This window comes from Oncorhynchus clarkii, chromosome 1 (genome assembly GCF_045791955.1).
Source record: "Oncorhynchus clarkii lewisi isolate Uvic-CL-2024 chromosome 1, UVic_Ocla_1.0, whole genome shotgun sequence".
In the NCBI taxonomy this organism is placed as follows: domain Eukaryota; kingdom Metazoa; phylum Chordata; class Actinopteri; order Salmoniformes; family Salmonidae; genus Oncorhynchus; species Oncorhynchus clarkii.
In genome coordinates, this window is record NC_092147.1 from 34,600,822 (window position 1) to 34,613,789 (window position 12,968).

At 42.2% G+C, this 12,968-nt stretch overlaps 2 protein-coding genes across 2 annotated transcripts in view; one reads left to right on the plus strand and one right to left on the minus strand.

Annotated features, from left to right (window-relative positions):
• Window positions 1-3,081, minus strand: LOC139406424 (26S proteasome non-ATPase regulatory subunit 7-like). The gene is made up of 8 exons (XM_071148983.1): window positions 2,886-3,081; window positions 2,339-2,430; window positions 2,089-2,181; window positions 1,884-1,981; window positions 1,654-1,734; window positions 1,424-1,515; window positions 1,061-1,259; window positions 1-781 (listed from the first exon to the last, which is right to left on the minus strand). The coding sequence occupies exons 1-8, from the start codon at window positions 2,957-2,959 to the stop codon at window positions 527-529; spliced, it is 984 nt and encodes a 327-aa protein (XP_071005084.1). The 5' UTR covers window positions 2,960-3,081; the 3' UTR covers window positions 1-526.
• The window catches only part of LOC139406430 (dynein light chain roadblock-type 2), a 25,933-nt gene continuing 16,010 nt past the window's right edge, over window positions 3,046-12,968 (plus strand). Inside the window, exon 1 of the mRNA XM_071148997.1 lies at window positions 3,046-3,181. Within this exon, the coding sequence (XP_071005098.1) occupies window positions 3,179-3,181 (3 nt within the window). The 5' untranslated portion in view covers window positions 3,046-3,178. The remainder of the gene's footprint in view (window positions 3,182-12,968) is intronic.

Sequence of the window (12,968 nt, forward strand, 5' to 3'; positions counted from 1 at the left end):
TTGGAAACATAAAATGATTTAATAGGACCCCACTTTAATGAGTGATACAGAAATGTAATGTTCCTTTTCACCATACGAAAGATAAGAGCTCCCAGGCAATTGTGTGTCTCTGTATGTATGTACATACGAGACACACCACCAGGGTCGTATTCAGGAGGGGGGAATTTACTGAACATTACCGATAGAAATAACAGAATAGAGAGGATGTGATTGCTCACATCAGAGAGGCATGTCAGTTCTACAATATGCATTTCTATCTGAGCGTTCCTTAACGTTGTGCCCTACTGAACGCAGCCCAGACAGTGCAGAACAATCATTCTCATTGTAGAGAACATCCAATACACATAACCATCCTCTCACCCTCAGCACTATAGTTATTATGCCAGTTATGACAAAGTCTCAAATGACACCATACAGAGCACTACTTTTAGCTAGACCTTATACACAGATATGTAGCTCAGGCCAAAAGTGGTGCACTATCCAGGGGAATAGGGTGGTTTATAAGACACACCAAAATAGTGTGCACTTATTTTTTCTTCTTCTCATCTTTCTTGGATGAGGAGTCACCCTTCTCCTTCTCTTTCTCGTCCTTCTTCTCCTTGTCCTCTTTCTTCTCCTTCTTGCCCTCTTCTTTCTCCTGTCCCTCCTTCCGCTCTGCATCACGGTTGGAGATCTTGTTGTTGATGAGGTTGTGGAGAGCCACCACTGAGCGGATAAGGGAAGCCAGGTAAACCACCAGCATCTGGTCATTGGTCTTTAGGTAGAAGGCCTTAGTGAACTCCTGCAGGGAGAAGTGGCAGGATTAGGGCATTGTGAATTATGATTAACCAGGGGATTTGATCAGCACAACATGGAATCTGGTGGAAAATGCCAGGCTACCTGTTCAATGTAATGAAGTAGTAGGTCCTACAAACCTGAATGTATTTTAATTGAGAATGAAAATGTATCAATGTGCACTCTTTCCCCAGAAAATAAGAATGAATGGTAATCGATTACCATGCCTGCCCCTATCCCCCTTGCTCCCACACACACTCCAGCCTACCCCCACACCCCATCATACCAGTAGGTTGACATCGGGAAGCAGGTTGAAGACGTCCTGTAAATGGTAAACGATTTGGTGGTTGATGGGAAGCTTGTCTGCAGCCACTCTCTCCAGGTAAGACCTGATGTCCAGCAGCTTGGAGTTGAGTCCCTTCAGGCCATGTACCTGGTTGGTGATCCGCTGAGACAGAGTACCCACTGTTGTGTCCTTGATGTCTCTGTGGACACGAGAATAGAAAAGGATGTCGAATTCAGTGTGGCGTTAAACTGGAAGTCAGAAGACTCCCTGAAATGCTTTATTGTACGTGTGAGTAAAAGAGAAAGACAGATGGGTATGTGGAATGTGTGTGTGTGTGTGGTCCAGTTAAAAGATCATGCGTACCTGAGCAAGTGCTCCACGCCCACCTCCTCTGCTTCCTCTGCTCCGATCTCACTGGTCACATGTTCAAACGTCTTGGAGGTCGGAGTGCCGTCCTGGAAAAGTAAAGTAACAAGAACTTGTGTGATCACTTGTATGCCTAGTCCAAAATCAGCCCAGAGACCTCGGGTTGGCTGGTCCAGGGTTTGACTGGTTTTGTCATTTAGGCTCATACAAGTCTATGCTCCACTTACATCATGTATTTCCTCCACAGAAAAGTAGGCTTCTGTTGGCAGGCCCAGGTCCTTAGGCTTTACATCAATTATCACTAATACCTGAGAGGGAGAAAGTCCCATACAAAAACAGTCATTGTTAAATTCTCGGCTGCATTATCAATACAATTTAATAATTTCAACAGGAGAGGGAACATATGTCTTACTGGTATTTATTCATGTGGAATATTTACAGGGTTGAAAGCACTTACGGAATTGGTGCAGTATTGCTTGATGAGTTCATTGATGGCAATGTCATTCTTATGTAGTTTAGGACCTGTGTGATACCAACCCACTATCCTCTCTCTGGCTGGAAAGAAGAGAAGGGAAAGGTTTGAGAATCTTATAGGATGACTGTAGAAGTCGATGAGACTGAATTGATATTTAAAAATGTACCAATGTATAGTGTGTTCTCACCATTGACTTTCTTGAACATGCTGTACATATTCTCCAAGTAATCATGATCCAGGAACCACACTGAATCATCCTTGTCATCTTCATCAAATGGCACTGGAGAAAATCCAATCAATATTGCCTCCAACTACAGACTTGTGTAGCTAAACATTTTGTCATCATAATTACACTGCCGTCACAAATGTTATAAACTAGCCACATGACATAACAGGTTATTTTGGTAACGTTGCAAGATTAAAGGAGAAGAACTCACCTGCAAAGCTGTTGGACACATCAAGGACTTTCTTATGCCAAGAGCCGAGGAGAACACCCACTACTCGCTTCTGGTTGCCTACTTTCCCTATTCTGTAAAAACAACATAACATTTACACAATCAATACCATAGGATGTCTTGGAGGAAATCAAACATTTCCTCTAAGACTAAAGTCAAAATAACTACTTTTACCCCGGCACTAGCTAAGTTAGCTACCCTGATACATAATGACGTTGTGCTCTACGAAACTGACTGAATGTTTTTTCAATTATTCCATTATTTAGAAATCAGTTGTTACTTGCTAATTAATACTAACAGGTAGTGAGTGGCCTGTAAATACAATTGACTAGCCAAAATTAACTAGTTAGCTATGCTACTGTCATGGCTAACAAATACACAGCTTCATATGAGTTTCTGACTCAGCTGGGTTAGCTGGCCAGCTAGCCTAGCTAGGCCTGGCTGCAACATCATCTAGTACAAAAAGTGGCAAGTTAGTAAAGAGGTAACGAATTGATAGGATTTGGAAACATATTATTAAATTACATACCTATTAAAATGATCCACCACGCTGAGCAACACCAGTGGATGGACAACCACATTTTCTACCGCTAAGTCCGGCATTTTTATGTGAAGTGTCTGAGGATGCAACCAAATTCTGTGATGCTAGCTGTCTAGCTAGGTAGCTACTTCCTGTCGAATGCCTAGCTACTTCCGTTTCTACGTAGCAACATAACCACTGAATAGAACGCGACGGTAGTGTAGAAGGAATATCTTTGGAAGCTGTTTGCTGGACTAAAACAACATTGATTTGACAGCTAACGTTAGTCAGCACCTGCAAATATGGTAAAAATAATTATTTCATTAACATGAAAGGTTTTGTTTCATGTAGTTAGCTAGTTCAATAATAGTTATGTAAAGGGTGTGTTACGTGTAGGCAGGCCGAACAACAAATAGTGATGACTGATGTCATTGCCAATCCATTCATGGCAGCATGAAGATGTTTTGAGTATTGCTGAGGAAGTAAATACAATCATAGAAAATATGTCACCAGAGAGTGTGACTTAGCCACAGAGGATCATTAGCTTATTTTAAAGCTGTGGCTTGTTTTAAATCACAAGCATGTAGGTCTATATGCCTAGTTGTGAAGACTTCAATTTGGTCAGAGGGCATGGCAATAGGCCTAGCTGATTATTGAGATGTGGCTGTCAGTGAAAACCAATGCATCTAAAATGTGTGTGAAGATAATGTATCTTGGGCTCCTGAGTGGCGCAGTGGTCTAAGGCATCTCAGTGCAAGAGGTGTCAGGTTCGAATCCAGGCTTTATCACATCTGGCCTTGATTGCGAGTCCCATAGGGAGGTGCACAATTGGCCCTGCCTTGTCTGGGTTTGGCTGGGGTAGGCTGACATTGTAAATAAGAATTTGTTCTTAAATTTCACCTTTATTTTTTATGTTTAGACAAGGGGAGGGGTGTGTGGCGAATATATTGGCATGTCTCTCCAGAATGCTCTCAGCTCTCCAGAATGTACGGTGTTCACCCATAGAATGATTAATTAAAAGGTTTATACAAATGTTTTATCCATCCAATAGAGAATTCCATCAGAAAAACAATAGTCCAAACCCCAACCCCATATGGTTAAAATGTTAGACGATTTACTGAGAATTTAGCATGTGAATGGAATGTCATCACAGGTTTGAGTAAAAACATGGGCTTTTTCTAAATTAAATCTAAATGGGTACTAAATATATTTATTTACAAAGCTAAGAGACTGAATTTCAGTATCCCTGAAGACAATCTGTTCCTGTTTGGTGTATTTTGAGTCTTTCCCTTTATAATCATCATAGAAATGTCTATCCATGTAGATTGATTACCAGTATAGGCAATGAAACCCAAGGATCTGGAGGTGGAAATTATGAAGGTATCAAGTTGATTTTGTTTGGTCCACCGAGCGGAAACACCTCCTAAACGGTACCACCTCACAATGCCAAATATAGAAGCGATACAACCAAGAGCAGTGCAGTCTAAACTAGCAAATTAACATTCTTATTTCATCAACACTGCCAAGTACATTAAGGTTATAATATTGTAGAGAACAATTATGTAATTTATAATGACATGGGGCAAAGAAAACTAAGTTGACATTAATTTTGCAGCACCCTCTTGAATTTGCCCTGTTTTTCTCTACATTGTACAGCAGTGAGTGAACGCACTACAGAACGCGCTGAGCTGTCTCCCACAAATTCTTGCAAATTCATTGTTTTGTCTGGTTTGCCCTTTATTTTTGTCAATTCCCCATTACATATGTCACCAATAGTACATTTACCGTTAATCCCCATTTGGTTACATACATTTGTTAATGCATGGATTAATTAGGCCTATAGTCATTTACCGTTCTCATTCTCTGAGTGGAAAGTGTTTGCAGAGTGCACAACCTGTTACACTTGTGAGAAACTTGTTTTGGTTTATTTCATACCATCAATTTTTTCATTGTATTTTCTTTTGAGCGCTCCAAATGAGCATGTGTGGTTTCTCTGTCCTACTTCTACACCTGAGCATGCATAGGCTAACTGGCCTGCTGCACACAAATGTAGGAAAGTGCCCATTTGGGGATTTCTGGTTGTCTTATCACCACTAATAAAGGTGAACTTCAGTCATTTTTTCCTCTACCTTTTTTAATCCATTGTGAATGATAGTTCCTCCCAGTATTTGAAAAATCTTTCATGGCCAAAAGTCGTGGCCAAAAGTTGAGAATGACACATTAATTTTCAAAGTCTGCTGCCTCAGTTTGTATGATGGCAATTTGCATATACTCCAGAATGTTATGAACAGTGATCAGATGAATTCCAATTCATTGCAAAATCCCTATTTGCCATGCAAATGAACTGAATCCCCCAAAAAACATTTCCACTGCATTTCAGCCCTACCACAAAAGGACCAGCTGACATCATGTCAGTGATTCTCTCATTAACACAGATGTGAGTGTTGACGAGGACAAGGCTGGAGATCACTCTGTCATGCTGATTGAGTTTGAATAACAGACAGGAAGCTTCAAAAGGAGGGTGGTGCTTGGAATCATTGTTCTTCCTCTGTCAATCATGGTTACCTGCAAGGAAACACGTGCTGTCATCATTGCTTTGCACAAAAAGGACTTCACAGGCAAGGATATTGCTGCCAGTAAGATTGCACCTAAATCAACCATTTATAGGATCATCAAGAACTTCAAGGAGAGCGGTTCAACTGTTGTGAAGAAGGCTTCAGGGTGCCCAAGAAAGTCCAGCAAGCGCCAGGACCGTCTCCTAAGGTTGATTCAGCTGCGGGATGCACCACCAGTGCAGAGCTTGCTCAGGAATGGCAGCAGGCAGGTGTGAGTGCATCTGCACGCACAGTGAGGCGAAGGCTTTTGGAGGATGGCCTGGTGTCAAGAAGGGCAGCAAAGAAACCACTTCTCTCCAGGAAAACATCAGGGACAGACTGATATTCTGCAAAAGGTTGGACTGCTGACAACTGGGGTAAAGTTATTTTCTCTGATGAATCCCCTGTCCGATTGTTTGGAGCATCCAGAAAAAAGCTTGTCCGGAGAAGACAAGGTGAGTGCTACCATCTGTCCTGTGTCATGCCAACAGTAAAGCATCCTGAGACCATTAATGTGTGGGGATGCTTCTCAGCCAAGGGAGTGGGCTCACTCACAATTTTTCCTAACACAGTCATGAATAAAGAATGGTACCAACACATCCTCCGAGAGCAACTTCTCCAAACCGTCCAGGAACAGTTTGGTGACGAACAATGCCTTTTCCAGCATGATGGAGCACCTTGCCATAAGGCAAAAGTGATAACTAAGTGGCTCGGGAACAAAACATATATTTTGAGTCCATGGCCAGGAACCTCCCCAGGCCTTAATCCCATTGAGAAGTTGTGGTCAATCAAATCAAAGTTTATTTGTCACGTGCGCCGAATACAACAGTGAAATGCTTACTTACAGGCTCTAACCAATGGTGCGAGAAAAAAAAAGTTTGTGTGTGTGTGTGGGTAAGTAAAGAAATAAAACAATAGTAAAAGACATTTGAAAAAAGAGTAGCAAGGCTATATATAGACAGCTGTTAGTCAGGCTTATTGAAGTAGTATGTACATGTAGGTATCGTTAAAGTGACTGCATATATGAACAATAGCAGAAGCGTAAAAAGAGGGATTGGCGGGTGGTGGGACACAATCCTCGAGGCGGGTGGACAAACAAAACCCCACAAATTCTGACAAACTCCAAGCATTGATTATGCAAGAATGGGCTGCCATCAGTCAGGATGTGGCCCAGAAGTTAATTGACAGCATGCCAGGGCGGATTGCAGAGGTCTTGAAAAAGAAGGGTCAACACTGCAAATATGGACTCTTTGCATCAACTTCATGTAATGGTCAATAAAAGCCTTTGACACTTATGAAATGCTTGTAATTATACTTCAGTATTTCATAGTAACATCTGACAATAATATCTAAAGACACTGAAGCAGCAAACTTTGTGGAAATTAATATTTGTGTCATTCTCAAAACTTTTGGCCACGACTCTACAGTATCCCCCTTCATAATCTCCAGGCATCGGTGTGAAAGAGCAAAACGTCATGTTTGAGGATCCCATAGGCCTATATCGAATGGGGATGTCTTAAAATACATGAACACATTTCCCTTTGTATAAAAACAGTTATGTCTGTCGCGTGCTCACTGGTGCTGGAAACTGAGGGCTTGGAACAGGCTAGTTGATACAACGTTGCAAGTTCTCTAGCGACAGCTTCGGGCCGGACCTTCATATATACAGTCATTGGGCTGGACCCAGATTTGATAGGCTACCATGGTCCACTTCACTAGGGATAGCTCAAGACCAATAGAAAAGGCAGACGGGCCTAGGGAGATGAATAGTAGAGACGACAAATAAAATGTAGGTTCTTTCAAATTGCATTCTATTTGCCACGTGCTGAATACACAGGTAGACCTTACAGTGAAATGCTTACAAGCACTTAACCAACAATGCAGTTAAGGAAAAAAGGGTTAAAGTATTTACTAAAATAAACTGAATGTTTTTTTTTTTTAAGAATAACATAATTAAACAATAAAATAACAGTAGCGAGTCTATTTACAGGAGGGGTACAGGTTAGTCAAGGTAATATGTACAGTTCCAGTCAAAAGTTTGGACACACCTACTCATTCAAGGATTTTTCTTTATTTTTAATATTTTCTACATTGTAGAATAATAGTGAAGACAAACTATTAAAATAACACTTGAAATCAAAATATATTTTGAGATTCTTCAAAATAACCACCAGCGCCTTGATGACCGCTTTGCACACTTGGCATTCTCTCAACCAGCTTTACCTGGAATGCTTTTCCAACCGTTTTGAAGGAGTTCCCACTTATGTTGAGCACTTGTTGGCTGCTTTTCCTTCACTCTGCGGTCCAACTCATTCCAAACCATCTCAATTGGGTTGAGGCCAGGTCATCTGATGCAGCACTCCATCACTCACCTTCTTGGTCAAATAGCTCTTACACAGCTTGGAGGTGTGTTGGGTCATTGTCCTGTTGAAAAACAAATGATAGTGGGACTAAGTGCAAACCAGATGGGATGGCGTATCACTGCAGAATGCTGTGGTAGCCATGCTGGTTAAGTGTGCCTTGCATTCTAAATAAATCACCGACAGGGTCACCAGCAAAGCACCCCCACACAAATCACACCTCCTCCATGCTTCACGGTGGGAACCACACATGCAGAGGTCATCCATTCACCTATTCTGCGTCTCAAAGACACGGTGGTTGGAACCAAAAAATCTCAAATATGGGCTCAGACCAATGGACAGATTTCCACCGGTCTAATATCCATTGATCGTGTTTCTTGGCCCAAGCAAGTCTCTTATTCTTATTGGTGTCCTTTAGTAGTTGTTTCTTTGCAGCAATTCGACCATGAAGGCCTCAGTCACACAGTCTCCTCTGAACAGTTGATGTTGAGATGTGTCTTACGTGAACTCTGTGAAGCATTTATTTGGGCTGCAATCTGAGGTGCAGTTAACTCTAATGAACTTATCCTCTGCAGCAGGAAGTAACTGTCTTCCTTTCCTATGACAGTCCGCATGAGAGCCAGTTTCATCATAGTGCTTGATGGTTTTTGCGACTGCACTTAAAGTTTCTTCAAAAGTTCTTGAAATGTTCCGTATTGACTGACCTCCGTCTTAAATGAGGGACGGTTGTTTATCTTTGCTTATTTGAGCTGTTCTTGCCATAATATGGACTATCTTCTGTATACCACCCCTACCTTGTCACAACAACTGTTTGGCTCAAACGCATTGAGGAAAAAAAATCCATACCTGTTAATTGAAATGCATTCCAGGTGACTACCTCATGAAGCTGGTTGAGAGAATTCCAAGAGTGTACAAAGCTGTTAAGGCAAATGGTGGCTACTTTGAAGAATATCAAATATAAAATATATTTTGATTTGTTTAACACTTTTTTGGTTACTTCACTTTTTTGGTTACTTCAAGTGTTTATATTTCATAATTTTTTCTACAATGTAGAAAATAGTAAAAATAAAGAATAATCCTGGAATTAATAGGTGTTTCCAAACTGTACATGTAGGTAGAGGTAAAGTGACTATGCATAGATAAACAGAGAGTAGCAGCAGCATAAAAATTAGTGGGGGGGTGGGACAATGCAAATAGTCCAGGTAGCCATTTGATTAGCTGTTCAGGAGTCTTACGGCTTGGGGGTAGAAGCTGTTAGGAAGCCTTTTGGACCTAGACTTGGTGCTCCGATGCCGTGCGGTTGCAGAGAGAACAGTCTATGACCTGGATGACTGGAGTCTTTGAAACATTTTTGGGCCTTCCTCTGACAGCGCCTGGTATGGAGGTCCTGGATGGCAGGAAGCTTGGCTCCGGTGATATACTGGGCCTGCACACTACCCTCTGTAGTGCCTTGCGGTCGGAGGCCAAGCAGTTGCCATACCAGGAGGTGATGCAACCAGTCAGGCTCTCGATGGTGTGGACAGCTCTCAAACTGCTCCACTACAGCTCCATCTGGGGGGAGTGCTCGGTTCTCCTTTTCCTGTAGTCCACAAATAATTTCATTCATCAGGATATTTTCTGTTTTTATTTGTCGGCTTTATGTATTATTACTTAGTTGACAATTATAGGCCCACTGATACATTGACGGAGGCTCTCTCTTAGTTCTATGCATTCATTTCTTTAGCCACCAATCATTGCGTCCATATAGCAGAGGCTGGTGCACTAGCATTAGTGGAATTTTTACTTTTAGATGTATCATTTTAATTCTGATTTGTATTTGTAACCAGTTGACAATTATTATTTTTTAAATGAATGCACATATGAAAATAGTGGTAGGAAAAATTGTAAGCTTCCCCAAACTTAACTTGCGCGCCACCTAGTAATATACAATCGTCAACAGAGCGCACATTTCTTTGTATTGCATAATTACAACAGGTGTGTGAGAGGGGTGTTGTTACCAAGATTGTGCCTATTATTAACACTGAGCAAATGGACAGCAATGCGATCCATCGCGGAGAAAAGCGCTCACCTCGATCTAGCGCCAGCTGGTGGAAAGCACCACTCACTGTGTTACTTGCTAGACTAATGGGCTAGTACACCTACGTGTTTGACATAGGCAAGAGCAGGCCTGCGAACCGAGGGCGAGAGAATGCCACGTTCCTTGATATTGTTCCCATTCCCTTTTTGCCAAGTTTATAATTCTGAACTAATAGAAAATAATGTGGAGAACCTGTGAGCATTACTCTAGATCACTTGATATCCACCACAAGGGTGAGAGAAGAGGGAGCGAGAAAGAACCGACTTAACGCGTACTGTCTGTCATACAGCAGAGCTTGTGTCCGACGCCAAACCCCCACATGGGGCCCATATATAAATACAGTATAATTTATATCAATAATGCAATTGAAAAATGGTTTAATAGTTTATTGCTACACAAATTCTTTCAATTTTACCATCACACTAGCAGGGGGTGTTGCAGCACCTTCAGCACCCGTACTTCCCGTGGCTATGAACCCATTGCATTTTAAAAAGAGGCAAATCAGCAGTTGCTACATACATTTTTGGACAAAAATGAATTAAATGTACCTATTGATTTTTGATGTATATGACATAAGTGCCTCATGAGCTTAGTTCAACTGACACACCCCACCAGTGCACAAGATCTAACCTTATTTTACTCCAATGTTTTTAAAGAAAGTAAAATGTCAACAAACACTGTTTAGCCTCCTTGTATGAGATACACATGGTATTTTATATATTTTTATTTGACCTTTATTTAACCAGGTAGGCTAGTTGAGAACAAGTTCTCATTTACAACTGCGACCTGGCCAACATCATCGTCCAACGAAATGCTTACTTGCAGGTTCCTTCGCAAGAATGCAACATTAAGAAATAGTTGTTGTTTTTTAAACACAATGGCAGTAGAATAACATTTTTTTTTTTGCATGTACAGTGCTGTGGGAAAGTATTCAGGCCCCTTGACCTTTTCCACATTTTGTTATGTTACAGCCTTTTTTTAGCAATCTACACACAATACCCCTAATGACAAAGCGAACAGGTTTGATTTTTTTTGTTGCAAATTTATGAAGAAAGAAATACCTTCTTTACATAAATATTCAGCCCCTTTGCAATGAGACTCGAAATTGACCTCACGTGCATCCTGTTTTCCATTGATCTTCCTTGGATTCCACCTATGGTAAATTGATTGGACATGATTTGGAAAGGCTAACACCTGTCTATATAAAGGTCCCACAGTTGACAGTGCATGTCAGAGCAAAAACCAAGCCATGAGGTCAAAAGGAATTGTCCATAGAGCTCCGAGACAGGATTGTGTCGAGGCACAGATCTGGGGAACGGTACAAAAAAAAACATTCTGCCGCATTGAAGGTTCCCAAGAACACAGTGGCCTCCATCAATCTTAAATGGAAGATGTTTGGAACCACCAAGACTTCCTAGAGCTGGCCGCCCAGCCAAACTGAGCAATCGGGGGAGAATGCCTTGGTGAGGGAAGTGACCAAGAACCTGATGGTCACTTTGATAGAGCTGCAGACTTCCTCTGTGGAGATGGGAGAACCTTCCAGAAGGACAACCATCTCTGCAGCATTCCACCAATCACGCCTTTATGGTAGAGTTGCCAGAACTCAGTAAAAGGCAAGACAGCCCACTTGAGTTAGCCAAAAGGCACCTAAACACTCTCAGACCTTGAGAAACAAGATAATCTGGTTTGATTAAACCAAGATTGAACTCTTTGGCCTGAATGCCAAGTGTCACGTCTGGAGGAAACCTGGCACCATCCCTACGGTGAAGCATGATGGTGGCATGCTGTGGGGATGTTTTTCCAATGGCAGGGACTGGGAGACTAGTCACAATCGAGGGAAAGATGAACAGAGTAAAGTACACAGAGAGGTCCTTGATGAAAAACTGTTCCAGAGCGCTCAGACTGAGGTGAAGGTTCACCTTCCAAAAGGACAATGACCCTAAGCACAACGCCAAGACAACGCATGAGTGGCTTTGGGACACGTCTCTGAATGTCCTTGAGTGGCCCAGTCAGAGGCCGGACTTGAACCCGATCTAACGTCGCTGGAGAGAACTGAAATATCTGTGCAGCAATGCTCCCCATCCAACCTGACAGAGCTTGAGAGGATCTGCAGAGAAGAATTGGAGAAACTCCCCAAATACAGGCATCCCAAGCTTGTAGCATCATACCCAAGAAGACTCGAGGCTGTAATGCTGCCGAAGGTGCTTCAACAAAGTACTGAGTTAAGGGTCTGAATACTTAAGTAAATGTAATCAGTTTTATTTGTTATAAATTAACAAATTTCAAAACCTGTTTTTGCTTTGTCATCATGGTGTCTTGTGTGTAGATCGAGGGGGGAAATTATGTGTGTGATGTTAGCAGTGATGTGTGATAAGGTGCGGGAAATCAGAGCACATGATCAGTCCAGTTCAAGTGTTCAGCAGTCTGATGGCATGTAGATGCCAACAGCCTCAGAGACAGTTTCTATCAGACCTCATGCTCCAATACTGCCTGGTGGTAAGGGAGAGAACAGCTCGTGGCTGGGGTGTGGTGTCCTTGATAATGCTGTGTGCCTTCCGCAAATACCGTTTCAAGTAGAGGTCCTGGATGAGTGGTGATGTTCTGGGCCATTTTCACCAACCGCTGGAGGATCTTGCTGTCGTGGACAGAGCAATACCCGTACCAGGCTGTGATGCAACCGATCAGGACGCTCTCGATGGTGCAGCGGTACTATTTGGAGAGGACCCGGGGCGGCATGCCAGATTTCTTCAGCCGCCTTAGGAAGTAGAGATGCTGTTGTGCCCTCTTGACAAGAGTGGTGGTGGTGTTGTTGGTCCATGACAAGTCCTCGGTAAAGTGAATGCCAAGGAACTTAAAACTTGTGACTTTCTCTACTACAATCCCATTGATGGGGATCGGGGCATGTTCCCTGTGCTTCCTAAAGTCAACATTCAACTCCTTTTTTTTCCTGATGTTGAAGGAGAGGTTATGACAATAACAATAGGCTGATTCAGGCAAACAACCAGGGTGTCGTTAGCAAAGTTGATGATGGAATTGATGTCGTGCAAAGCCACACAGTCGT